General features: G+C 44.6%; 1 protein-coding gene and 1 long non-coding RNA gene across 4 annotated transcripts in view; one reads left to right on the forward strand and one right to left on the reverse strand.

Annotated features, from left to right (window-relative positions):
- The window catches only part of LOC130281910 (arsenite methyltransferase-like), a 70,247-nt gene extending 44,697 nt beyond the window's left edge, over positions 1 to 25,550 (forward strand). For both annotated transcript variants that reach the window (XM_056529653.1, XM_056529652.1), the window contains exons 8-12: positions 9,151 to 9,232; positions 12,001 to 12,129; positions 14,007 to 14,149; positions 15,024 to 15,134; positions 25,363 to 25,550. In XM_056529653.1, the coding sequence (XP_056385628.1) occupies positions 9,151 to 9,232; positions 12,001 to 12,129; positions 14,007 to 14,149; positions 15,024 to 15,134; positions 25,363 to 25,398 (501 nt within the window). In that variant the 3' untranslated portion in view covers positions 25,399 to 25,550. The remainder of the gene's footprint in view (positions 1 to 9,150; positions 9,233 to 12,000; positions 12,130 to 14,006; positions 14,150 to 15,023; positions 15,135 to 25,362) is intronic.
- LOC130281912 (uncharacterized) overlaps positions 12,037 to 26,609 on the reverse strand; it is a 42,033-nt gene continuing 27,460 nt past the window's right edge. For both annotated transcript variants that reach the window (XR_008846161.1, XR_008846160.1), the window contains 2 exons: positions 16,241 to 16,411; positions 12,037 to 12,170 (listed from right to left, as the gene is read on the reverse strand). This is a non-coding gene — a long non-coding RNA (uncharacterized LOC130281912). The remainder of the gene's footprint in view (positions 12,171 to 16,240; positions 16,412 to 26,609) is intronic.

Here is a 26,609-nt window from a genome sequence, read left to right on the forward strand (position 1 = left end):
ATGTGTCAGCCCAGCAGTATTGTAATTACATGAGAAGGAGTTTTTTTTACAGTATTTTGTCAGTGTGTCACCTCAGTAATAAGGTAATTACATGAGGAGGTTTGTTACAGTGTGTCACCCGAGTACTAAGGTGATTACATGAGGAGGAAGTTTGTTAAAGTGTGTTATCATTATGGTAATTGCATAAGGAAGTTTTTGTTACAGTGTATTATCGGGATGTTAAATCCATGAGGAGGGTTTGTTACAGTGTGTTATCAGGAAGGTAATTTCATAAGGAGAGTTTGGTAGAGTGAGTACTCTTAAAGGACAATCAACCTGGGCTGTCACCGCCACATTAAGAATGCAGCCACCCATTACCATTATACCGGAGTAGTGGCTGCTGAGAGCAGTTGTGCCGCGTACAGGCACGTCTACAGTAGACACCGGGCAGTGACATCAGCCAAGGAGCTGAACAGCCACGGCTGTGGTGTCGGACTGTTGAGGAAACTATCTTCAGTTGGGACCTCCTCCTATTTAGGGGCTATACAGGGGTGTAATCTCACAGGAGAGTTATTATTACTCTTTGGGGCACTATATGCACTTGTAAAGTGTGGAGCCTAAAATTTTTGTCTTGCAGGTTCTGTGGAGAGGAGTTTTGGCAGGAAAAAATCGTCATGACGGTGTGGGCCTGATGGAGAGGAAAAAAAGAAGACGTCACCTGTGAGTCACCAGATGTAACTGTATGTAATCACTTATAGTCTACAGAGCCTGTGTACAGCTGTTATCTACCACTATATGGTCACTGTATGTTGAGGGGGGGGGGGAGCGGAGAGTGTTAGTATTAGAAACCTAGGGTGAGTTCCTACACCTTTTTCCCATGACTTGACCCCTGAAATTGTCTTTCACCAGAAAACCCTTTTAATAAATATGGTTATGATACATATGGTTATAGTTCCTTTAATATTGATATATATGCTATTGCACAATTTGGATATTGGCCTATGTCAATATGTGAACATCTTATTTGCTTTGATTTTGTTTTTACTATCCCACACTATCCCATACTGATAATAAGGTATATCAGGGTCCCATTTTCTTTATCTAGCTGCAGTGGGAGAATTTATACTATTAAGTGGAAGAATCTAGTGTCAGAATAATAATATATATCCTTGAGACCATTTATGCGGCTAGTTATTTCTAAATAAAAAAGGATCCTTCTTTATGTCTTCATTGTATCCTTATTTCCTGTATTTTTATTTTCTATTATAAAATAATCAGTAGACATGAATTCTACTCAAAAAGTATAACTTAATGTTACTGAAATTTATATAGTAATATCGGATAGTATACATTTAGTCAGACAGCAGTTACCTATATGACCACTAGGTGTCAGCAGATGACCATCAGTATAGAACTGGCCACTCTATCCATATATTCCTTCTGGATAACTCCTGCTGCAAAATTTCTGTAACATCATCCACACATAAAATAAAACCCTTGACACTTCTCACACTGGCATATTAAGCATATTAGGCTGACACTTCTTGTTTTATGTTGCTAACTTTTTTGTCTTGTTACCCAGACTTTGTATTATTAGAGGGTAGTTAAGTTTAAAGCATTTTCTAGCATCTGCGATATTGATGACTTATCCATAAGAGCGATGCGGTCACTTTAATCAGCAGACCCCCACCAATCCACAGGATAGGGGATAAGTAGCTGATCGCGGGGGGCCCGACTGCTGGACGGGGCCCCAGTGCTCGCAGTGAGGAGCTCGTGTCATCTACTGGTAGACGGCATGCGCTCCATTAAGTTTTATAGGAGTGCTGATGATGTCCGAGGTCTGCACTCAGGTCTCTTGGACAGCACCCCCACCCTCCGCAATTTACTTATCCCCTATCCTGTGTATAGGGGAAAAGTTGTTTCTTGCCAGAGATCTCCTTTAAAGCAGTATTCCACTGGAAAACATTTTTGTAAATCAACTGGTGCCAGAAAGTTAAACAGATTTGTAAATTACTTCTATTAAAAAATCTTAATCCTTCCAGTACTTATCAGCTGCTGTTATTTTTGATTTTTCACTTTTTTATTTTATTTTATTTTGAACAAAACATAACAAACTATAGTACATTAACAAACACCAAAACATAAATAAGGTTTATAACCTACCTAAATACCTAAATAAGATATATATATATATATATATATATATATATATATATATATATATATATAAAGGGGCAAAGAGGTCAGAATATCCTCAAGATAACATAGTTCATATTTCCTGCAATACAATTACATTTATTGTTTTTTTTTGTTTGTTTTTTTTGTACCAAAGTTGGCTTTAATTTCTTTCTGGGAGACCACCACCACTATTTATCTAGTAAATATATTTATTAATTAATAAACCTTAGCTCAACAGTCAAGGGCTTATAAGATAACCACCTAGACCATAAATTAAAAAACCTTGGTAACTGGTTCGTGATCTCCGCTATGGTATGTTCTATCTTACAAATTTGATGAACTGCGTTGATCACACTTCCGAGGCTAGGAAGAGCAGCAGTCTTCAACTTAGCTGCTACTTTATTTTTAATAACCGTTAGTAAATTTACAATTACGACCTTTGAAGAGATGGGAAGATCCTCCAGACCCAGAAGTCCAACCATCCGGACCCCAAGGAACCGAATGTCCCAGTATCTCAGCTATTAGTAATCTAGTCTGTGTCCAGAGGGTCTTTATATTCTCACATTCCCACCATATGTGGAAGTATGTACCAATTTGTTGCTTACATCTCCAACATATGTTAGATTGATCGGGAAACATTTTAGATGGATTTACTGGTGTAATATGCCTGTCACGATTCGGCTGGCAGGAGGTGGATCCTCTGTGCCAGAGAGGGATTGGCGTGGACCGTGCTAGTGGACCGGTTCTAAGCTGCTACTGGTTTTCACCAGAGCCCGCCGCAAAGCGGGATGGTCTTGCAGCGGCGGTAGCAACCAGGTCGTATCCACTAGAAACGGCTCAACCTCTCTGACTGCTGAAGATAGGCGCGGTACAAGGGAGTAGACAAGAGCAAGGTCGGACGTAGCAGAAGGTCGGGGCAGGCAGCAAGGATCGTAGTCAGGGGCAACGGCAGGAGGTCTGGAACACAGGCTAGGAACACACTGGGAAACGCTTTCACTGGCACGATGGCAACAAGATCCGGCAAGGAAGGAAAGGGGAAGTGAGGTTATATAGGGAAGTGCACAGGTGAATAAACTAATTAAGCCAACTGCGCCAATCAGCGGCGCAGTGGCCCTTTAAATCGTAGAGACCCGGCGCGCGCGCCCTAAGGAGCGGGGCCGCGCGCGCCGGGACAGGACTGACGGAGAGCGAGTCAGGTACGGGAGCCGGGGTGCGCATCGCGAGCGGGCGCCACCCGCATCGCGAATCGCATCCCGGCTGGGAGAGGTATCGCAGCGCACCCGGTCAGCAGGTCTGACCGGGGCGCTGCGATTGCGAGGAAGTTGCGAGCGCTCCGGGGAGGAGCGGGGACCCGGAGCGCTCGGCGTAACAGTACCCCCCCCCTTGGGTCTCCCCCTCTTCTTTGAGCCTGAGAACCTGAGGACCAGACTTTTGTCTAGGATGTTGTCCTCAGGTTCCCAGGATCTCTCTTCAGGACCACAGCCCTCCCAATCTACCAAAAAAAGTATTTTTCCTCTGACCGTCTTGGAGGCCAGTATCTCCTTTACGGAGAAGATGTCAGAAGAACCGGAAACAGGAGTGGGAGAAACAAGTTTGGGAGAGAAACGGTTGATGATGAGTGGTTTAAGGAGAGAGACATGGAAGGCATTGGGAATACGAAGAGAAGGAGGAAGAAGGAGTTTGTAAGAGACAGGATTAATCTGGCACAAGACTTTGAAAGGACCAAGATAGCGTGGTCCCAGTTTGTAACTGGGGACACGAAAGCGGACATATTTAGCGGAGAGCCATACCTTGTCTCCGGGAGCAAAGATGGGGGGAGCTCTTCTTTTCTTATCGGCAAACTTTTTCATGCGAGATGAAGCCTGTAAAAGAGAATTTTGGGTCTCTTTCCATATGGTGGAAAGATCACGAGTCACTTCATCTACAGCGGGCAAACCAGAGGACAAGGGAATAGGGAGGGGGGGAAGAGGGTGACGGCCGTACACCACGAAAAATGGGGATTTAGCAGAAGATTCAGAGACTCTAAAGTTGTACGAGAATTCGGCCCAAGGTAGAAGATCTGCCCAGTCATCCTGGCGGGAGGAAACAAAATGCCGTAAATAGTCACCCAGGACCTGGTTAATTCTTTCTACTTGCCCATTGGATTGAGGATGATAAGCAGAAGAGTAGTTTAATTTAATCTTGAGTTGTTTACAGAGAGCCCTCCAGAATTTTGACACGAATTGGACACCTCTATCCGAGACAATCTGCGTGGGCAAACCGTGAAGACGAAAAATGTGTACAAAAAATTGTTTTGCCAACTGAGGTGCTGAAGGAAGACCAGGAAGAGGAATAAAATGTGCCATCTTGGAAAATCGATCAACGACCACCCAAACAATAGTGTTGCCACGGGATGGGGGTAGGTCTGTAATAAAGTCCATACCAATCAGAGACCAAGGCTGTTCGGGGACAGGCAGAGGGTGAAGGAGACCAGCAGGCTTCTGGCGAGGAGTCTTATCCCGGGCACAGACAGTACAGGCCCGCAAAAAATCAACAACATCTGTTTCCAGAGTCGGCCACCAATAGAAACGAGAGATGAGTTGCAAGGACTTTTTGATGCCCGCATGGCCTGCGAGGTGGGAGGAGTGACCCCATTTGAGAATCCCGAGACGTTGGCGTGGAGAAACGAAGGTCTTCCCTGGAGGAGTTTGCCTGATGGAGGCTGGAGAAGAGGAGATCAGACAGTCAGGAGGAATGATGTGTTGCGGAGAGACCTCTACTTCCGAGGCATCCGAGGAACGAGAGAGAGCATCGGCCCTAATGTTCTTGTCGGCAGGGCGAAAATGAATTTCAAAGTTAAAACGGGCAAAGAACAACGACCACCTGGCCTGGCGAGGATTCAGCCGTTGGGCAGACTGGAGATAGGAGAGATTCTTGTGATCGGTGAAAATGATAACTGGAAATTTTGATCCCTCCAGCAGATGCCTCCATTCCTCAAGTGCCAATTTAATGGCCAGTAGTTCTCGATCCCCGATGGAGTAGTTCCTCTCCGCCGGAGAGAAGGTCCTAGAAAAAAAACCACAAGTAACAGCATGCCCGGAAGAATTTTTTTGTAGAAGGACCGCTCCAGCTCCCACTGAGGAGGCATCAACCTCCAATAGGAAGGGTTTAGATGGGTCAGGTCTGGAGAGCACGGGAGCAGAAGAAAAGGCAGACTTGAGCCGTTTAAATGCGTCTTCCGCTTGGGGAGACCAGGACTTAGGATTGGCATTCTTCTTGGTTAAAGCCACGATAGGAGCCACAATAGTGGAAAAATGTGGAATGAATTGTCTGTAATAATTGGCGAACCCCAAAAAACGTTGGATAGCACGTAGTCCGGAGGGGCGTGGCCAATCTAAGACGGCAGAGAGTTTATCTGGGTCCATTTGTAGTCCCTGGCCAGAGACCAAGTATCCTAGGAAAGGAAGAGATTGACATTCAAACAGACATTTCTCCATTTTGGCATAGAGTTGATTGTCTCGAAGTCTCTGAAGAACCATGCGGACATGCTGGCGATGTTCTTCTAAGTTGGCAGAAAAAATCAGAATATCGTCCAGATACACAACAACACAGGAATATAAGAGATCACGAAAAATTTCATTAACAAAGTCTTGGAAGACGGCAGGGGCGTTGCACAGGCCAAAGGGCATGACCAGATACTCAAAGTGTCCATCTCTGGTGTTAAATGCAGTTTTCCATTCGTCCCCCTCCCTGATGCAGATGAGATTATATGCACCTCTTAAGTCCAGTTTGGTAAAGATGTGGGCACCTTGAAGGCGATCAAAGATTTCAGAGATAAGAGGTAGGGGGTAGGGTTTTTTTACCGTGATTTTATTAAGTCCGCGGTAATCAATGCAAGGACGTAGGGAGCCATCTTTTTTGGACACAAAGAAAAATCCAGCTCCGGCAGGAGAGGAGGATTTGCGGATAAACCCCTTTTTTAAATTTTCCTGGATGTATTCAGACATAGCAAGCGTCTCTGGGGCGGACAGAGGATAAATTCTGCCCCGGGGTGGAGTAGTGCCCGGGAGGAGGTCAATAGGACAGTCAAAAGGCCTGTGAGGAGGTAGAGTCTCAGCTTGCTTTTTGCAAAATACGGCAGCATAGTCCATATAAGCCTTAGGAAGACCGGTTACAGGGGGAACCACAGGGTCACGGCAGGGAGTACTGGGAACCGGTTTAAGACAGTCCTTGAAACAAGAAGTACCCCAGCTCTTGATCTCTCCTGTGGACCAATCAAGGGTTGGGGAATGGCGTTGAAGCCACGGTAGTCCAAGGAGAATTTCGGAAGTGCAATTGGAGAGGACCAAAAACTCAATTTTTTCGTGATGAGGTCCGATGCACATTAGGAGGGGTTCCGTGCGGTAACGCACGGCACAGTCCAATCTTTCATTGTTAACACAATTGATGTAGAGGGGTCTGGCGAGACTGGTCACTGGGATGTTGAACCTGTTGATGAGAGAGGCCAAAATAAAATTTCCTGCAGATCCGGAATCCAAGAAGGCCTTAGTAGAGAAGGAGAAGGTAGAGGCAGATATCCGCACAGGCACAGTAAGGCGTGGAGAAGCAGAGTTGACATCAAGAACTGTCTCACCTTTGTGCGTAGTCAGCGTACGTCTTTCCAGGCGGGGAGGACGGATAGGACAATCCTTCAGGAAGTGTTCGGTACCGGCACAGTACAGGCAAAGATTCTCCATGCGGCGTCGTGTCCTCTCTTGAGGTGTCAAGCGAGACCGGTCAACTTGCATAGCCTCCACGGCGGGAGGCACAGGAACGGATTGCAGAGGACCAGAGGAGAGAGGAGCCGGGGAGAAAAAACGCCTCGTGCGAACAAAGTCCATATCCTGGCGGAGCTCCTGACGCCTTTCGGAAAAACGCATGTCAATGCGAGTGGCAAGATGAATGAGTTCATGCAGGTTAGCAGGAATTTCTCGTGCGGCCAGAACATCTTTAATGTTGCTGGATAGGCCTTTTTTAAAGGTCGCGCAGAGGGCCTCATTATTCCAGGATAATTCGGAAGCAAGAGTACGGAATTGGATGGCGTACTCGCCAACGGAAGAATTACCCTGGACCAGGTTCAGCAGGGCAGTCTCAGCAGAAGAGGCTCGGGCAGGTTCCTCAAAGACACTTCGAATTTCCGAGAAGAAGGAGTGTACAGAGGCAGTGACGGGGTCATTGCGGTCCCAGAGCGGTGTGGCCCATGACAGAGCTTTCCCAGACAGAAGGCTGACTACGAAAGCCACCTTAGACCTTTCAGTAGGAAACTGGTCCGACATCATCTCCAAGTGCAGGGAACATTGTGAAAGAAAGCCACGGCAAAACTTAGAGTCCCCATCAAATTTATCCGGCAAGGAAAGTCGTAGGCCGGAAGCGGCCACTCGCTGCGGAGGAGGTGCAGGAGCTGGCGGAGGAGATGATTGCTGAAGCTGTGGTAGTAGCTGCTGTAGCATCACGGTCAGTTGAGACAGCTGGTGGCCTTGTTGCGCTATCTGTTGCGACTGCTGGGCGACCACCGTGGTGAGGTCGGCGACAACTGGCAGTGGAACTTCAGCGGGATCCATGGCCGGATCTACTGTCACGATTCGGCTGGCAGGAGGTGGATCCTCTGTGCCAGAGAGGGATTGGCGTGGACCGTGCTAGTGGACCGGTTCTAAGCTGCTACTGGTTTTCACCAGAGCCCGCCGCAAAGCGGGATGGTCTTGCAGCGGCGGTAGCAACCAGGTCGTATCCACTAGCAACGGCTCAACCTCTCTGACTGCTGAAGATAGGCGCGGTACAAGGGAGTAGACAAGAGCAAGGTCGGACGTAGCAGAAGGTCGGGGCAGGCAGCAAGGATCGTAGTCAGGGGCAACGGCAGGAGGTCTGGAACACAGGCTAGGAACACACTGGGAAACGCTTTCACTGGCACGATGGCAACAAGATCCGGCAAGGAAGGAAAGGGGAAGTGAGGTTATATAGGGAAGTGCACAGGTGAATAAACTAATTAAGCCAACTGCGCCAATCAGCGGCGCAGTGGCCCTTTAAATCGTAGAGACCCGGCGCGCGCGCGCCCTAAGGAGCGGGGCCGCGTGCGCCGGGACAGGACTGACGGAGAGCGAGTCAGGTACGGGAGCCGGGGTGCGCATCGCGAGCGGGCGCCACCCGCATCGCGAATCGCATCCCGGCTGGGAGAGGTATCGCAGCGCACCCGGTCAGCAGGTCTGACCGGGGCGCTGCGATTGCGAGGAAGTTGCGAGCGCTCCGGGGAGGAGCGGGGACCCGAAGCGCTCGGCGTAACAATGCCATCTATATAATAATTTTCTATGGGAGATAGATCTAGAATAACATAGGCCGAGCAAAAATGAGTTCTCCCATTGTACTTTAGAGAAGCACTGAAGCAAATCTTCTTTCTATCTACTACAGTAAAGAATTTTATCGATCTCAGAAGTTAAGGTACGATAGAATATAGCTGTTCCTTTTGGGAATACAGCTGCTGTTATGATCCGCAGGAAATTCTTTTCTTTTTAAGTTTACTTTCTGTCTGGCCACAGTGCTCTCTGCTGACACCTCTGTCCATTTTAGGAACTGTGGAGAGCAAGATGGGTTTTCTATGGGGATTTGCTCCTGCTCTGACAGTTCCTAAAATGGACAGAGACGTCAGCAGAGAGCACTGTGGTCAGGCAGAAAGGAAATTCAAAAAGAAAAGAACTTCCTGTGGATCATAACAGCAGCTGATAAGTACTGGAAGGATTAAGATTTTTTAAATCTATTTAACTTTCTGGCACCAGTTGATAACATTTTTTTTCCAGTGTAGTACCCCTTTAATGACATATGTACTATATATGTATACATATGTATAGTCTAGGGTAGAAGTCCTATCCCCTTCAGAAACTCACTAGCTGAGACAACATTGCCTTCGATATAAGAGGTTGTTTTCTTGGATTCCATAATTTAGTTAGTGATGATAATTAAATTGATGTATCTTCTCTACACTAGTATGGAGGGGAAATGTTCTTCAGCGATATGTATATCAATAAGACTCTTTCTGAAGAATTGAAGAAAAACAAAATGGTGTGGGGTAAGTGACTTTTAATATTCTATTAGTCCAAGAAATTAGCTCTTTTTTCCAATACCCCTCTCCCTTGTAGAAATCCTGTTGGATGACATGTGATCTGCATTTCATATAGTCATCAGAATGAGCTGCAGTGCACAGGCTTAGTGTACCTGTCATTTCAGGATTAGCGGTCCTGTGTGCACATGAGGAGCAGCACAATTTATGGCCATTATACAGTATAAGTATTAGTTTTTAACTGGTTAAAACTGGCTTCATCTCTAAGGGGTTGTTCATGCGTTCTGCTGCTGCTCTGCTGTCGGGGGAAAGTCCTTACGGAAATTTTCTGTGTGGAGATTGCCCGTGTAATCATAGACCGCATGGAAAATACACTGCAATGCAGAAATACTGTACTGCTGCAGTGTGCTAAGTGTCCTAGTGAGACTAAACTACATACATGAAATAAAATATTCAAGGGCACCTTTCCCTTTGAAAAAAATGTAATATCCTGTCTAGTTACATTATATTATATTCAGAGTGGTGATGTGGTAATTTTAGTGCTCTCACTACTCTTGTTGAGCGCCTGAGAGTCCCCTTCATGACACATAGCTATTTCTCATTCTTTACATTTCAGGAGGTGGGACCAGAGCTAGGTTATTTTCCAGCAGTAGACACAAAGGACTTCCTTTCCCTTACTTCTTTGGTCAATCACAGGACTTTAGGGACCCACTCTAAATAGGTGGCCTTGACGTGGCGAGTGGGCTTTGTACTTTTTGATCAAAACGTATATACTAACAACCTGTTAGTTTTTGAAATTAAGCTGAGAAGCAATTAGATCATTGTGCAAGATTGTAGATGTGCGACCATGTCTGTCTTCTACCTGAATTCACAATCACAGGACTTCACTTACTCCTCTGCATTGTGCTGGGGATGATTTACACAGAACAGTATTGTAGATGTCATGTGGAGGGAGATGGGAGTTTTTAATGCACTGGGTTTGCAAAGTGCATGTGGGCAGAAATTAAAGAGCTGATAAGAAGCTAAAGAACAGAGATTACACTGCAGTTCTCTGGACATACAGCAGTTAGTACACTGCATTTACACAAGGGAAAGCTGCCCCGAGCATTAATGGTAGTGAGAGAAAAGATGGAAGCTTTGATTTACCTTTGAGGAACAGTTTGGGTTATATTTGGCCAGTAGACTGGCTCAGCTTGCAGGTAAACAGCCTAAGCTTTCTCAGTCTCTCTCTTCTGCAAGAGAACATGCCACACCCCCACATTCCTACTTTCTGTATTTTGTCCTGATCTAGCTGTTGCCACAGACAGATTTCCCCTAACAACCGGTAAATGAACTGCAGATAAGTAGAATATCCAGTGGCCAAGACTTTAGAGCTGTTTTACAGGGTAATTTATCTCTTAGTTATCTTTGGTCAATGAAGTGATTTACAAATATGTTCCTGATCACATAGGTTATCACATGGGGAAGTTGATTCAAATTCTATGGTGGTATTTACTTGGGCATTGTGTTGCACTGCTACCTAGGTTGTGTTTATTATTTAGGGTAATATACTGTAGCATTGAACAGCATTGTAAGGCTTCGGATCAGGAATTCATTACTTTTGATGGCAAGAAGGGCAGCCTGCAGCACTATTCATGACTTAAAGGGGTACTCCAGCAAAAAAACATCTTATCCCCTATACAAAGGATAGGGGATAAGATGTCTGAACGCATTCCAGCCACTGGGGACCCTCGCCATCTCCGGGCCGGCAGCGGCGGCATCCAGAACATGGAAGCTTGGAGTTTCCGTGTTCGTGATGTCACGTCAAGCCCCCTCCATTCATGTCTATGGAAGGGGGCGTGGCTGCTGTAGTCATGAACTATCCAGCACGGAGTGGAGTTCGCTCTGTGCATGGATGACCGGGGGGGTAGCGCCTCAGAGATTGCGGGGGTTCCCCAGCGGCAGTACCCCCGCAATTAGACATCTTATCCCCTATCCTTTGGATAGGATATAAGATGTTTTTCACTGGGGTACCCCCTTTAAAGTCTTACTATGACTTTACAAAACCTTAGACTTATCCAAAGAGGCACACTGAGAACAATATTTATAAAGCAGTGTACAATCTTTATTAGTAAAGTGAGTATTAAAAACTGTTAAAAAGGAGCAGGAACAGACAGACTACTAAAGTGTCTGATGGCATAGGTACAACAGGGTAGTAAAGTGCATATGTTACATATATATAAGCTCAAAATAAATACCAAACAGGTGTATACATACGTTACATGCAACAGTAATGGCTGTAAACAATAAATACTAGCCCTGATACAATTATAAATGTAAAGTATACACACAGAGGCGGAAGAAATTGCACACTAGCCCTAGTAAACAAAGAGGCCCGCTAAAGGACAAGAGCGGCTCAGTTCAGAAGGTGCTAAATGGATAAGTAGGGGCAAATTAGGAATATGTGGCTGGGGATTGTGCCACAAGCACAAACAGTCTACCGATCCTATCTGAAAGGGCCTCAAACAGATTCAAACCAGCAGCAATCATAAAGTGAGTCGTGCGGATATCTTACCCCAATCAGGACACCACCCCAACGTCGTTTCACCAAGAGGCTTCTTCAGGCAATGTATGAAATGTTCTTCCCTGAAGAAGCCTCTTGGTGAAACGACATTGGGGTGGTGTCCTGATTGGGGTAAGATGTCCCCACGACTCACTTTATGATTGCTTATTTATGCGAGTATCTGAATATCTGTGAAGCTTGACTAATTTTAATACAATAACCCTCCCTGACCCAGGTGAAGGCATTGGCGGAGCACTGCTGTGGAAGGACCTTTTTCAATTTGCTGAAGAGATAGGGTTCAGTCCCCCGCGCCTTGTCACTTCCCGGTACATCACTTTTAACAAGGAGCTCCAAGATGTTGTTGGTAAGTAGATGGAAACATTATTTCTTATTTTTAAACAAACCCTGAGAATGAAAGAATATTAAATGTATTTCAGGTGGGATGAATTGTATCAGACTAAAATATAAAGTAACTATACAACATTTTCAAAAAGTCAGTATTTCTGAATAGATGTGAGCCAATGTGAGGCAAGGTTTACATATAGGGGAGAATTTACCATTGTTGGTGTAGATCATTGATTTATAAACAGTTTGCTTCCAGATGTTGCAAAACTACAACTCCCAGCATGGCTTCGGCTGTCCGGGCTTGCTGGGTGTTGTAGTTTTGCCACAGCTGGAGGCACACTGTTTGGAAAACACTTATCTACACCAACAATGATAAATTCTCTCCTATATGTAAACCTTGCCTCACATTGGCTCACTTCTATTTTTGTCCAGCTTAATTTTGAATGATTTTTGTCCAGCTTAATTTTGTGTGGTGCTAATTGGGGAATTGTATCAAAACCTGTGTAGAGGAGGAGTGGTGCAGTTGCCTATAGCAACCAATCAGAAATTCATTTTTCACAGGCCTCTTTAAAAATTAAAGAAGGAATCTGACTGGTTGTCATGGGCATCTGCGCCACTCTTTGTACGCACAGGTTTTGATCAATCTCCCCATATGTGTACATGTGCCAGATATATTTTTTGTCAGCATGGCATCTGCACACATTTCCTGAAATTTCCCTTCAGCACACTATTTTCTATGGTTTACACGAATTTTCAACTTTTTGACCCACTGAGCAAAAACCACAAAAAAAATTATTTAAAAAAACTGTGTAAGGGTACGTTCACATATGCGGATTTTTTTGTGGGTTTTCCATTGCGTATTTCAAAGTGGGCGGGCTCTTCTCGGCTGATTTTCCGCGGCGGAATGTACACTGCGGAAAATCTGCCGCGAGCCCCATTGAAGTCAGTAGGGACTGTGGCGGATTTTCCGTAGCTTAAATTCTGCCGCGGAAAATCTGCGGTGGACAGCTGAGAAGAGCCCACCCACTTTCAAATACGCAGCGGAAAACCCGCTAAAAAATCTGCGCGTGTGAACGTACCCTAAAACCAACAATAAATTCCCTCTACAGTATTTTAACCAGTGTTTGGTCTTCATTTCGGTCCTAATTGTGGTGAGTATTCATAGTCAAAACTAGGAGTGGGTCCAAAATACTGAAAACGGGGCAAATTGTCATAGTATAGTTTTCTCTTTCTCGGTTCCATTGCTGGTTTTGGCTAAAAATACTGACTAAATACTATGTGTGAACCCAGCCTAAGGCTGAAGCGTATTGTGACCTCTACATTTTAAACTCATCTATGGATAATAAAGGGGTACTCCACCCCTAGACATCTTATCCCCTATCCAATGGATAGGGCATAAGATGTCTGATCACGGGGGTCCCGCCGCTGGGGACCCCCGCAGTATAGCATGCAGCACCCAACAGTATCTGCTTCCGGCAGCGCTGGAGGTTCTGGCTCCCGACCACGGGAACGGAAGATCGTGACGTCACAACTCCGCCCCCTTGTGACGTCACACCCTGCCCCCTCAATGCAAGTCTATGGGAGCCAGAACCTCCAGCACTGCCGGAAGCAGATACAGGTGGGTGCTGCATGCTATATTGCGGGGGTCCCCAGCGGCGGGACCCCCGTGATCAGACATCTTATCCCCTATCCTTTGGATAGGGGATAAGATGTCTAGGGGTGGAGTACCCCTTTAAAGTATATGAAGAAGTAGACATGTAAACAAGTAGAATTCAACGTAGAATTCCCCTATGACCTGCAATACCATATATTGTCCAGTAGGTGTAGCCATGTCAGTGCTCTTTGGATCTTAGTATAAGTGTATTTTGCCTTGCAGTGACTACATCTTTTTTACAGGTGACTACAAACTTGTTTCTGCTACATTCCGTCTGTTCAAAGTCCCTAAATGTGCTAAAAAGGAAAAGTGCCTGGCTATTTACAAAGGTGGCGTGACAGGTTACGAAAATGAAATACAGTTTGATGCAAACTTCTCTTTCAAGGTATTCTATTTTTACTATAAATCTGAATCAAAGATGGGATATTGTTCGCATTAAGATGGCATGGATTCCCTGCCAACCTTAAAGGTGTGCAATCTGTGCAGTCGTATAAGGCACATCAGCCCCCCCAGGTTAATGGGGTGCCACAGACAATCTGGTACCATAACCTTGTGACCACTTCCTGTAATCATTAGTATTATTTAGGTTGCATAGCACTGTTGTTACATGAAGCAGTTACTGTACTTGGTCACTGTATGTTGGTATTATTTGGGCACTTTATGGTGGTATTGATCACTTTAAAGCGGTACTCCCCTGGAAAACATTATTTATTTATTTTTTTATCAACTGGTGCCAGAAAGTTAAACAGATTTGTAAATTAGTTCTATTAAAAAATCTTAATCCTTCCTTTACTTATCAGCTGTTGTATACTCCAGTGGAAATTCTTTTTTAATTTTTTTTATTTATTTTCTGTCTGACCACAGTGCTCTCGGCTGACACCTCTGTCCATTTGTGGAACTGTCCGGAGCAGGATAGGTTTGCTCTGGGGATTTGCTTGTACTCTGGACAGTTCCTGAAATGGACAGAGGTGTCAGCACAGAGCACTGTGGTCAGACAGAAAGGAAATTCAAAAAGAAAAGAACTTCCTCTGGAACATTCAGCAGCTGGTAAGTATTGGAAAGATTAAGATTTTTAAATAGAAGTAATTTATAAAGCAGTTTAACTTTCTGGCACCAGTTGATTTAAAAAAAAAATGTTTTCCACTGTAGTAACCCTTTAAAGGTGTCCAATCTGTGCAGTCATAAAAGGCACATCAGCCCCCCCTGGTTAATTTAACATTTAGAAGTAAACCTCTGCATAATATTCTATATTTTTAAAGGAAGGACAAGCTGTGGAGGTGGATGAAGAGCTGCACAGAATCTTGAAAAGCTCTAGATTTGCAGAGCACTTTACATTTCACCCCCTGGAAAAGGGATCAGGATCTATAAAGGTTGGTTTAGTTTTGTGCACTGCCTGTAATATTACCTTTTACACACAGACTGCATTGTATATTTTGCATTATGGACCTTCTCAATTCCATATGTGTACCCCAAAATAACTATAGACTTTGCCCTGGGAATCTGAGGGAAAGTCCTGCAGGTAGATTGGGGGACGTACTATGCAGCATGTCAAAGGGGTACGCCAGAGAAAAAAATGTTTTTAAATCAACTGGTGCCAGTTATACAGCTTTGAAAACTATTTCTATTTAAAAGTCTTAAATGGTCACTCTCATTAAAACAAATGTTTGCTATTGCACTCCTTATGGTAACTAAAAAATATTTCTGATATACTTTATTTTAAAAAATTTAGTTTTTTGATGTTTTTTTTTGTGCTTAAAAAACCTCAAGAGCACATTTTCCCCCAACTCATACACAGACTTAGGACCGAAGCCCAAACACAGAAAGTGCAGCCTGGAGTGCTGAGGGGGTGGGGTCCAACCAACAACATATGGCAGTTAAGTGTTAGAGGAGCTATGATTGGATGAGGCTGGACACATCCCCTCAGCACTCCAGGCTGCACTTTCTGTGTTTGCGCTTCAGTCCAAAGTCTGAGTATGAGACGGGGGAAAATGTGCTCTTGAGCTTTTTTAAGCACAAATAAACCATAGAAAACTTCTTTTTTTTTTAAACAAAGTATATTAGAAATATTTTTTATTTACCATAAGGAGTGCAATAGCAAAAATTTGTTTTAATGAGAGTTACCTTTAAGCCTTCCAGTACTTATCAGCTGCTGTATGCTCCAGAGGAGCATTACCCTAAGTAACATCATAATTATAACCTTTCACATTTTTTTTTTACATGCCCCACTATTAAGACAGGCAGAATCGACACATTTCTACTTCTAGCAGGAAATGGAATTGTGAGTCATTTGTTAGTAAAGTGATGGCGACCAATGCCAGGTACAAACTGGAGTTGTCTAGTAGTGTGTGTTTCCCATGCTTCTATTTATAATGTACTTTACACTGGTTCAAACTGCTCAGATGTGTTCAGTGGAAGATAAAGAACACCATGTCCAAGTCGATAGAAGAGTTTGAATACAGAAAATAAGGCAACCTACTAATATACGCTATTTAGACGTTCATTGGGGTTTATTCTTGCTGTGTAGCCGCACCACTGGTTGGCATATCCTTCTCAACCGTGTGTGGATTCATCCAGAAAATGGCTGCCGATGGAGGGACATGTGGCACATCAGTCTGCAATCTCTGTTGAAACCCACTGCACATGAGACCTGCATAAATAAAAATACACATATCCATGTTTGCATAGTCCCAGGACATTGAGGAAACTAGCCCATGTGCAGTGGGCCTCATTACACATTGCTAATAGACATCTATTCACATACTGTACCACACAAAATAGTTCATAGAGTTTTCTAAATATTGGCATAATTCTTTTGAACTGCCTTCTTTTTTTTTTGGACAGAGTTGGACAGAAAACTGCTAAGTATTTCAAAGTGTTTTTTGGGGGGTAACATATTTTTGTTATGTTGCTGGGGCTGCAATAAAAATAAAAAATAAAAATATATATACTTACCGACCTCGCTCCCTCAGGGATCCCCCAGGGAAGTCCCCCACTAAACCCTCCAGCTGCTACTTCTGAGACAGACTTGGGATTGACAGCATACTCAGCCAATCACTGCCTTACCCAGGACACCACTGTAGCCTGTGATTGGCTGAGCAAGTCATCACTGCTGAGACAAGTCAATCTTTGAAATAACAGCCAGAGTTCAGCCAGAGACCCAAAGACATCTCACGGGATGCCTGAAGGAGCGAGGTAAGTAGCTGTTGTTTTTTTTCTTAATTTTAATTTCACCCACAGCAACATATCAAAAATTCTAACAAGCTGAATACACCATGAAAGCAATATGGAGGGGAAATTTAAACTTGAAATTTTCTGTAAAGATGTTATTTTTTAATTAAGTAGGTGATAACAGAGAAAGACATTCCTGATTCTACAGTGTTTCCCATACCATATGTGGCCTTAGTCTGCAACCTTTGAAATACAGACCTCAGAAATAAAGGTGTACCATGTGCATTTTCAGCCTTCTTTTTAGTAGAATGTTTTTCAGGCAGAAGCCTTTAAAGAGTACCTCTCATCAAAATGTATTTTTATATTTTATAGTTTATTATGTATAAAACAATTTACTAATAGGGTTCTATTAAAAAAAAACTATTCTTCTATGTTTTTTTGTGTTGAAACTTTTTGCCACTAGGGGTCTCCCTAGGAGTCCCTTTTTTTTGGTGATTTTGGACTCTGGCGTCACGCCCCCTCCCATAGACTTGCATTGAGGGGACGGGCGTGATGTCACACGGGGGCAGAGTCCTGACGTCACGGACTTCCGTTCCCGGAGTCGCGACTCAGACCCTCCAGCGGTTACGGTGAAAAACCAGGTGGATGCCACATGCAATAATGCGGGGTCCCCAGTGGCGGGACCCCCGTGATCAGACATCTTATCCCCTATCCTTTGGATAGGGGATAAGATGTCTAGGGTGGGAGTACCCCTTTAAGGCTTTAGGAACAGATGTAGCATTTGCACCCGGCCTGACGACTTCAAGCTACCCCTTTGGTGAAAACAGTAGAATTGTGATACTTGATGAGTCAGAAAAGTGACTAGCATTCTTCATTGTAATCTCCTCTAAGTATTGTATCTGTAAGCACTCCTGAAGAAATGGGATTTAGTGCAACCTTGTGTTTCACGCTATACAATCCCTGTTGAGAGTTTCACATACAGGGCTATGTCAAAAGTTCACTAGGTTACCTACAACCCCCAGCTATTTACTAGTAGAAGTACTAGTTTAAACCAGAGACTGAAGGAGGTTTGTTAAACATTTCAGGTACTTGATAAGAAAATCTATTATTTTTTTTCACCTGTAAAGTAGAAGAATGTCATTATAAACAATTACGTGGTAACTGTTCTGACAATGGCCCCTCCTGACTATGGTGAAAGCCTGCAATTAAATTTGTAGCAAGTTAATAAATACTAGTGATTTATAAGGTCAAAGGATGACATTGTTCTAAGCTATGGGCTTCAGTTGTTTCAGTAGTGTAATGTGAAGTTACATAACAGGATGGAAAAACGTAATTGAGAACTAATTTATTTTGATATCTATCTATCTATATTAATTTATAGGGAAAATATAGGCAGCACACCACAGGTAGACTTCAAACAAAAGGTGGATTTATTCCATGATGTGAGAGACTACGTTTCTCCAGCCTCACGCTGGCTTTCTCAAGTGGAACCAGTGGGCCGAGGTTCAGAACATGCGTGCACCCCGAATCCTTCTTTTTTATTTATTACCTGAGGTGCTGTTTCTTTTGGATATTTATATTTATTTATCTATCCATCTATCTATCTATCTATTGTGACGATCCGTCTTGGGGATTAGCTCTGGGATCGTCCTGGACCACGCCACAGGATGCGTTTCTTCTCAATATACCAGCAAACAAACGCTTATAATGCAAGTCTGGCACTTTGCCAGTTTTATTAGACAGGTTGCAGGGAAAGAAATAAACAAAAAGCAGGAACAAAACAAAATCCTAGACCGTCTGGTCACTGACTAAACAGATCAGCTTGTCCTGACTAACAACCGCTGAGCTTCCCTCAGCCGGTTAAACATATGTCCCCTGCAACCTTCTACTCACAATTCATGTCACTGTCTTTGAGCCACTCATAGCTCGGGCTGTGTACTCCTCAGCAGGCTCTGTCTCTTCCCTACAGCCCACATGCTGTCTCCTAGGAAGAGCCCAGATTAGACTGAGTCTCCATCTCATATACACCTCCCTTCCCTCCTGCCTCATTACTTAAGAAGGAGGTGAGAGCTTCTGCAGGGTGAGCCAAGGAAATACACCCTTTCCTTGCCACACTGCCACACTATATAAATATATACTAGCTGAGTACCCGGCGTTGCCCAGTTTTTCCTTCCTAATCCTTGTTGTGGAGGAAAATCAACAGAGGAAGCTTTTGACTTTATATCCCGTCCTCATATATTGTTGTCATATCCCAACCCCATATCCCGACCTCCTATCCCGTCCTCCAATCCCGTCCTCATATTCCGTCCTCCTATCTCGTCCTCCTATCCCGACCTCCTATCCTGACCTCCTATCCCGACTTCCTATTGCGTCCTCCTATCTCAACCTCCTATCCCGACCTCCTATCCCGACCTCCTATCTCGACCTCATATCCCATCCTCATATTCCGCCCTCATATCCTGTCCTCATATCCCGTCCTCCTATCTTGGCCTTCTATCTCAACCTCCTATCTCGACCTCCTATCTTGTCCTCCTATCCCGTCCTCATATCTCGACATCCTAATCCGACCTCCTATCCCGTCCTCATATCTCGTCCTCCTATCTCGACCTCCTATCTCGACCTCCTATCTTGACCTCCTATCCCGACCCGTAATATGTGTACCAGGTATTGAAATATCTCCAGCCGTACGGAAGTTATGTGGGAACATACTTTTCCCATTGATTTGCATGGGACTTTAAACAAAAACCCTGACCCTCACAAATGGGGGTAGTTAAGGGTTAAATTAACTATCCTATATTTTAAGTGGACATATAAGTAACATGTGACCAAGTATTATCGAAATATCTTCAGCCATTCGGAAGTTATGCAGTAACATATATTTCCCGTAGACTTGTATGGGACTTAAAAAACAAAAACCCCGACCCTGGCAAATGGGGGTGAGTAAGGGTTAAATCACCTATCCTATGTTTGTGGTTGACATATCAGTAACATGTGTGCCAAGTTTGATGTTAATATCTTCAGCTGTTTGGAGGTGATGCTGGAACATACACACATACATACACACATACATACACACATACATATACACACACATACATACACACACACACACACACACACACACATTGGGGGAGATTTATCAAAACCTGCCCAGAGGAAAAGTAGCCCAGTTGCCCATAGCAACCAATCAGATCACTTCTTTCATTTTTAACAAGGCCTCTGCAAAATGAAAGAAGCAATCGGATTGGTTGCTATGGACAACTGGGCAACTTTCCTTTGCACAGGTTTTGATAAATCTCCCCCATTGAGTTTTATATATATACTAGCTGAGTACCCGGCGTTGCCCGGTTTTCCTTCCTAATCCTTGTTGGGGAGGAAAATAAACAAAGGAGGAAGCTTTTGACTTCATATCCCGTCCTCATATACTGTTGTCATATCCCAAAACCACATCCCCACCTCCTATCCCGTCCTGCTATCTCGACCTATTGTCCCGACCTCCTATACCGTCCTCCTATCCCGTCCTATCCCGACCTCCTATCCCAATCTCCTATCCCGTCCTCCTATACTGTCCTCCTATCCCGTCCTCCTATCTCGATCTCCTATCCCGTCCTCCTATCCCGTCCTCCTATCCCGTCCTCCTATCCCGTCCTCCTATCCCGTCCTCCTATCCCCACCTCCCATCCTGTCCTCCAATCTCGAGCTCCTATCCCTACCTCCTATCCCGACCTCCTATCCCGTCCTCCTTTCTCGACCTCCTATCCCGTCCTCCTATCCCATCCTCATATCTCGACCTCCTATCCCGACCTCCTATCCCGACCTCCTATCCCGACCTCCTATCCCGACCTCCTATCCCGTCCTCCTTTCCCGTCCTCCTACCTCGACCTCCTATCTCGACCTCTTATCCCGACCTCCTATCCCGACCTCCTATCCCGTCCTCCTTTCCCGTCCTCCTTTCCCGTTCTCCTTTCCCGCCCTCATATCTCGACCTCCTATCCAGACCTCCTATCCTGTCCTCATATTCCGTCCTCCTATCCCGACCTCCTATCCCGACCTCCCATCCTGTCCTCATATCCCGACCCGTAATATGTGTACCAGGTATTGAAATAGCTCCAGCCATACGGAAATTATATGGGAACATACATTTCCCATTGATTTGCATGGGACTTTAAACAAAAACCCCGACCCTCACAAATGGGGGTAGTTAAGGGTTAAATTAACTATCCTATATTTAAAGTGGACATATACCGTATATACTCGAGTATAAGCCGACCCGAGTATAAGCCGAGACCCCTAATTTCAACCCAAAATCCCAGGAAAAGTTATTGACTCGAGTATAAGCCTAGGGTGGGAAATACATCATCCCCCCCTGTCATCATCCAGACCCGTCATTAACATCCTCATCATCATCACCGCCTGTCATCATCCAGACCCTCATCATCATCACCTGTCATCATCCCCTTGTCATCATCCCACACCCCCCCCTTCATCATCCCCTTGTCATCATCCCCACCCCCCTTCATCATCCCCTTGTAATCATCCCACACCCTTCCCTTCATCATCCCCTTGTCATCATCCCCACCCCCCTTCATCATCCCACACCCCCCCCTTCATCATCCTCTTGTCATCATCCCACACCCCCCCTTCATCATCCTCTTGTCATCATCCGCCCTCAGTGGTCTTCAACCTGCGGACCTCCAGAGGTTTCAAAACTACAACTCCCAGCAAGCCCGGGCAGCCATCGGCTGTCCGGGCTTGCTGGGAGTTGTAGTTTCGTAACCTCTGGAGGTCCGCAGGTTGAAGACCACTGCGGCCTTCGACATCATCCAGCCCCCTCTCACCCCCTTTAGTTCTGTACAGTACTCGCCTCCGCTCGGCGCTGGTCCGGTGCTGCAGGGCTGTCCGGTGAGGAGGTCGTCCGGTGGGATAGTGGTTCCGGGCTGCTATCTTCACTAGGGGCGCCTCTTCTCCGCGCTTCGGGCCCGGAATAGAGGCGTTGCCTTGACAATGATGCAGAAGTACGTTGGCAATGAACGTACCTCTGCGTCGTTGTCAAGGCAACATGACTATTCTGGGGCCAGGCCCGAAGCGCTTAGAAGAGGCCTCCCCGGTGAAGATAGCAGCCCGGAACCACTATCCCACCGGACGACCTCCTCTCCGGACAGTCCTGCAGCACCGGACCAGCGCCGAGCGGAGGCGAGTACTGTACAGAACTAAAGGGGGTGAGAGGGGGCTGGATGATGTCGAAGGCCGCAGTGGTCTTCAACCTGCGGACCTACGGAGGTTTCAAAACTACAACTCACAGCAAGCCCGGACAGCCGATGGCTGCCCGGGCTTGCTGGGAGTTGTAGTTTTGAAAGCTCTGGAGGTCCGCAGGTTGAAGACCACTGCGGGTGGAGAGTTCACTCGAGTATAAGCCGAGGGGGGTGTTTTCAGCATGAAAAATCGTGCTGAAAAACTCGGCTTATACTCGAGTATATACGGTAAGTAACATGTGACCAAGTATTATCTAAATATCTCCAGCCGTTTGGAAGTTATGCGGTAACATATATTTCCCATTGACTTGCATGGGAATTTAAACATAAGCCCCGCCCCTGGCAAATGGGGGTGAGTAAGGGTTAAATCACCTATCCTGTTTGTTGTTGACATATAAGTAACATGTGTGCCAAGTTTCATGTTAATATCTTTAGCCGTTTGCAAGTTTTTGTGGAACATACACACATACATACATACACACACACACACGTTGAGTTTTATATATATATATATATATATATATATATATATATATATATGTATATATATATATACACGATATAAGAAAAGCAACAGCAAAAACAGAACGTTAAATGAAACCAATATTAATGTCATAAAATCATATAAAACAAAGTGGTAATGTAGCTTCTGGGGTGGTATATGTCTACCATAATTTAGATGACCAGGGTGTATGTTTTGGAAAAAGAGGAAATTCTCTGAGAATTGGGTTGCTTGTAAAACCTAGAATAGGGCCTGAATACAGAGGACCCTCAAGTTACAATATTATTTAGTTACAGGATGACCATTGTATGTTGAAACCATTGTATGTTTAGACCATAACTCTATGGAAACCTGGTACCGTATATACTCGAGTATAAGCCAACCCAAATATAAGCCGAGGCCCCTAATTTCACCCCAAAAACCTAGGAAAACATATTGACTTGAGTATAAGCCTAGGGTGGGAAATACATCATCCCCCCCCCTGTCATCATCCATCATCCCCCCCTCTCCTGTCATCATCCAGAACCCCCTGTCCATATGACCCCCTGTCCATATGACCCCCTGTCATCATCCACCCCCCCCCCTTTCGTTGTCTTCTCACCTCCCCAGTTGTTGCTCTCGGGAGGCCCTCTTCTCCGCTCCGGACTAGTGATGCTTCATTGATGCCGGCACGCTGGGACGCCGGCACGCAGGGACACCCCTGAAGTCACATGTCTGCTGCGCATGGACGTCCTAGTGCCGTGGCGTCAATGCAGCATCACTAGTCTGGAAAAGAGGGCCTCCCGGTGAAGATGCATGGCCCGGACCATCTCACCCTCCCCACCAGAATGCGGACGGTCCCTGCAGTGAAGATGGATGGCCCTGCCCACCCCCACCTTCAGTGCTGGAAAACTGGGCTTATACTCGAGTATATACGGTAGTTGGTTCTGAAGCAACCAAATGTCATCAAAAAATGGGAAAAAGTGAGGATTAAATCAAATTAAGTAGATTAATTTAGATAAAGCAAGTCCTTATATATAAAAGTAAGAAAGAGCTGTTGGAAGCTGTAAATCACTGTCTATGTAGAGGACAGGAGCATCTTCAGGGTACACACTAAAAAAGTAAAATGGAGCTGCACTCCAAAGGAGCAGCTAACCATGGCACTGGTAAAGAGTAGTACAGAACATGTAGTTCCTCCCTGTACTGTAGGGGGCGCTACCAGGCAGTACATGCACTTCAGTAATACAAGTGTTTTACCAGTAAAACCTAAAGCTGCTGGCTCTAACGTGTGGTGAGGGTGTGATGAAGGCAGATGGAATTTCCCTAGGGGCAGATGGCATTAATCCCATGTGTTCATGATGCCAGGGCGTGGTTTATCCTCTACACCACCCAAAGGAATACCGCTGGATCCTGGGCTAGGCATGGAGGCAAATAATGACTCCGACGCCAAGTTTTGGAACAACGGCAGCTTTACTGAGTCAGACAGATGTAACAGTCTATACAGCTTGGCTAGGCCCAAGGAGGTGACCATTGACTTCAGAGACCACAGGGCTTGCTGGGACTTGGACAATTTGATGCCGGGCCACGCTGACTTGAGACAGGTTGACTTTGTCTGACTTGACTGAGACTGACTATACCCCGTTTGTAGCTTACCAGGTTTTGACTTGGACCTGGGGGGTAGTGGACTTGTGGTTCCGTGGCTGCGTTGTAGACTTGAGGCATCCTCTGGACTCCAGACACACTCTTACAGGACTTGACCTTACTGCAACTAATCTAAGCAGGAAGAGAGCAAGCAGAGGCTCCACCCAGGGCTTATATGGGGGAGGGCTTACATAGGGGAGGGGTCTCATTGGTCGCCCTTAGGTCAAATGGTCACTGGCACCTCACTGAGTTGCAATCACATGACAACAGATCTTAAAGGCATAACACATTTTATAAGCAATACACTATATAACCCAGGCACTTAGGAATATACATAGGGTACAGGTGCAGGGGGGGGGGGTACATAGGGTACAGATAGGGGATAATATGTCTAGGGTGGGAGTACCCCTTTAAAGGGTACTGTTTACCTTTGCAACCATTTGCTTTATTGCACTGATACAGTTTGAATGTGAATATGATTTTACGAAACGCATACTGGATCAAAGTGCTCACCATGGCACTAGATGAATTCCTTTAGGGGGTAGTTTCTAACATGGGGCCACTTATCAAAGCTTCTGTTATGGAGCCTCAGGAGCAATGTCAGGATAACATGGGGGCCAAAAAAAAAATCATGACCCAATTCTAAAAAATTATTTGACACCTTTGTTGTCAACATGCTTGCTCCATGCCTAGATGACTGTTATAGGGGTGTGGTTTCAAGAATGGGGTCTTTTGGGGGTATTTATCTACCTTAAAGAGTACCGATTATCAACTAAACTTTCCGTAATCCCCCTCCTCATCTGTCCTTGTCGCTAACTCTATCTATCCCAGCATTTATTTATCTTAAAACCCACAAATGTTCAGTCTATATCGAGGCCCGCTCCAACCATGTGCAGATTATATTACTTACATCCTCTTATGTGTCAGGTGGTCCGGTGGGCTCCTGGGCTCTGGTGTTATGCCCCTGCTTATATACCCCACCCACAACATTTTGTTTTAATTCCGTAGTGGGAAATGAAAATAATATTAAGTGATATTCTTTGTTTTTCCCTACAGGATATCATCAGTGATCCATTCCAGTTGGCAAACTGAAGTGAAGAGACTAATTCTTGCAACAACACTAAAAGTAAAGGATGTCAATGAAAGCCAGAACATAAATAATTGCTGAATACTTAATCTAAACAAACACAAAAAAATACAAATATCTTGCATATAATATTGACAAACAATAAAAGGCTGAATTTTAAAATGTTTATTTATACTACTACAAAAATAAATACATAATTAAAAAACAAAGTGAGTTTAAAAAAAGACCTAAATCCATCAACCCCAGCTGATCCAGGGGATCTCACACTACCTATCGCAGTGTTTCCCAACCAGTGTGCCTCCAGCTGTTGCAGAACTACAACTCCCAGCATGCCCGCACAGCCTTTGGCTGTGCGGGCATGCTGGGAGTTGTAGTTTTGCAACAGCTGGAGGCACACTGGTTGGAAAACAATGACCTAGCAAGATCTTTCTGTGAAAATATCAATACCGTATTAATCGACATATAACACACATTTTTTAAGCTAATATTTTTAGCTTAAAGTCTATCTGCATGTTTTTTTTTTCCTTTGTTTTTTTCTTTGTTTTTTTTTTCATTTTTTTAATGGGAAAAAATAATTTATTCCATTTACCATGCAGTATAAATAATGTATAACCATTTGTAACAAGGGAATGGGTGTGGACCGGCTTTGCTACCAAATTGGTTGGGCTTCGGGCCACACTTAGCAGCAGAGTCTTAAAGGGGGTTATCCAGGAAAAAACTTTTTATATATATATATATATATATATATATATATATATATATCAACTGGCTCCAGAAAGTTAAACAGATTTGTAAATTACTTCTATTAAAAAAATCTTAATCCTTTCAGTACTTATGAGCTTCTGAAGTTTAGGTTGTTCTTTTCTGTCTAAGTAATCTCTGATGACACGTGTCTCGGGAAGCGCCCAGTTTAGAAGAGGTTTGCTATGGGAATTTGCTTCTAAACTGGGCGTTTCCCGAGACACGTGTCATCAGAGATTACTTAGACAGAAAAGAACAACCTTAACTTCAGAAGCTCATAAGTACTGAAAGGATTAAGATTTTTTAATAGAAGTAATTTACAAATCTGTTTAACTTTCTGCAGCCAGTTGATGTATAAAAAAAAGTTTTTTCCTGGAATACCCCTTTAAAGGAGACATGCAGCAAAAATCTTCCAACTCATCCTGTGCCCAGGCTGCAAAAAAAAACTAAAAACTCCAACTCACCCTCCCACACT

The sequence above is a fragment of the Hyla sarda genome, chromosome 7 (assembly GCF_029499605.1).
Source record: "Hyla sarda isolate aHylSar1 chromosome 7, aHylSar1.hap1, whole genome shotgun sequence".
NCBI classification, from domain to species: domain Eukaryota; kingdom Metazoa; phylum Chordata; class Amphibia; order Anura; family Hylidae; genus Hyla; species Hyla sarda.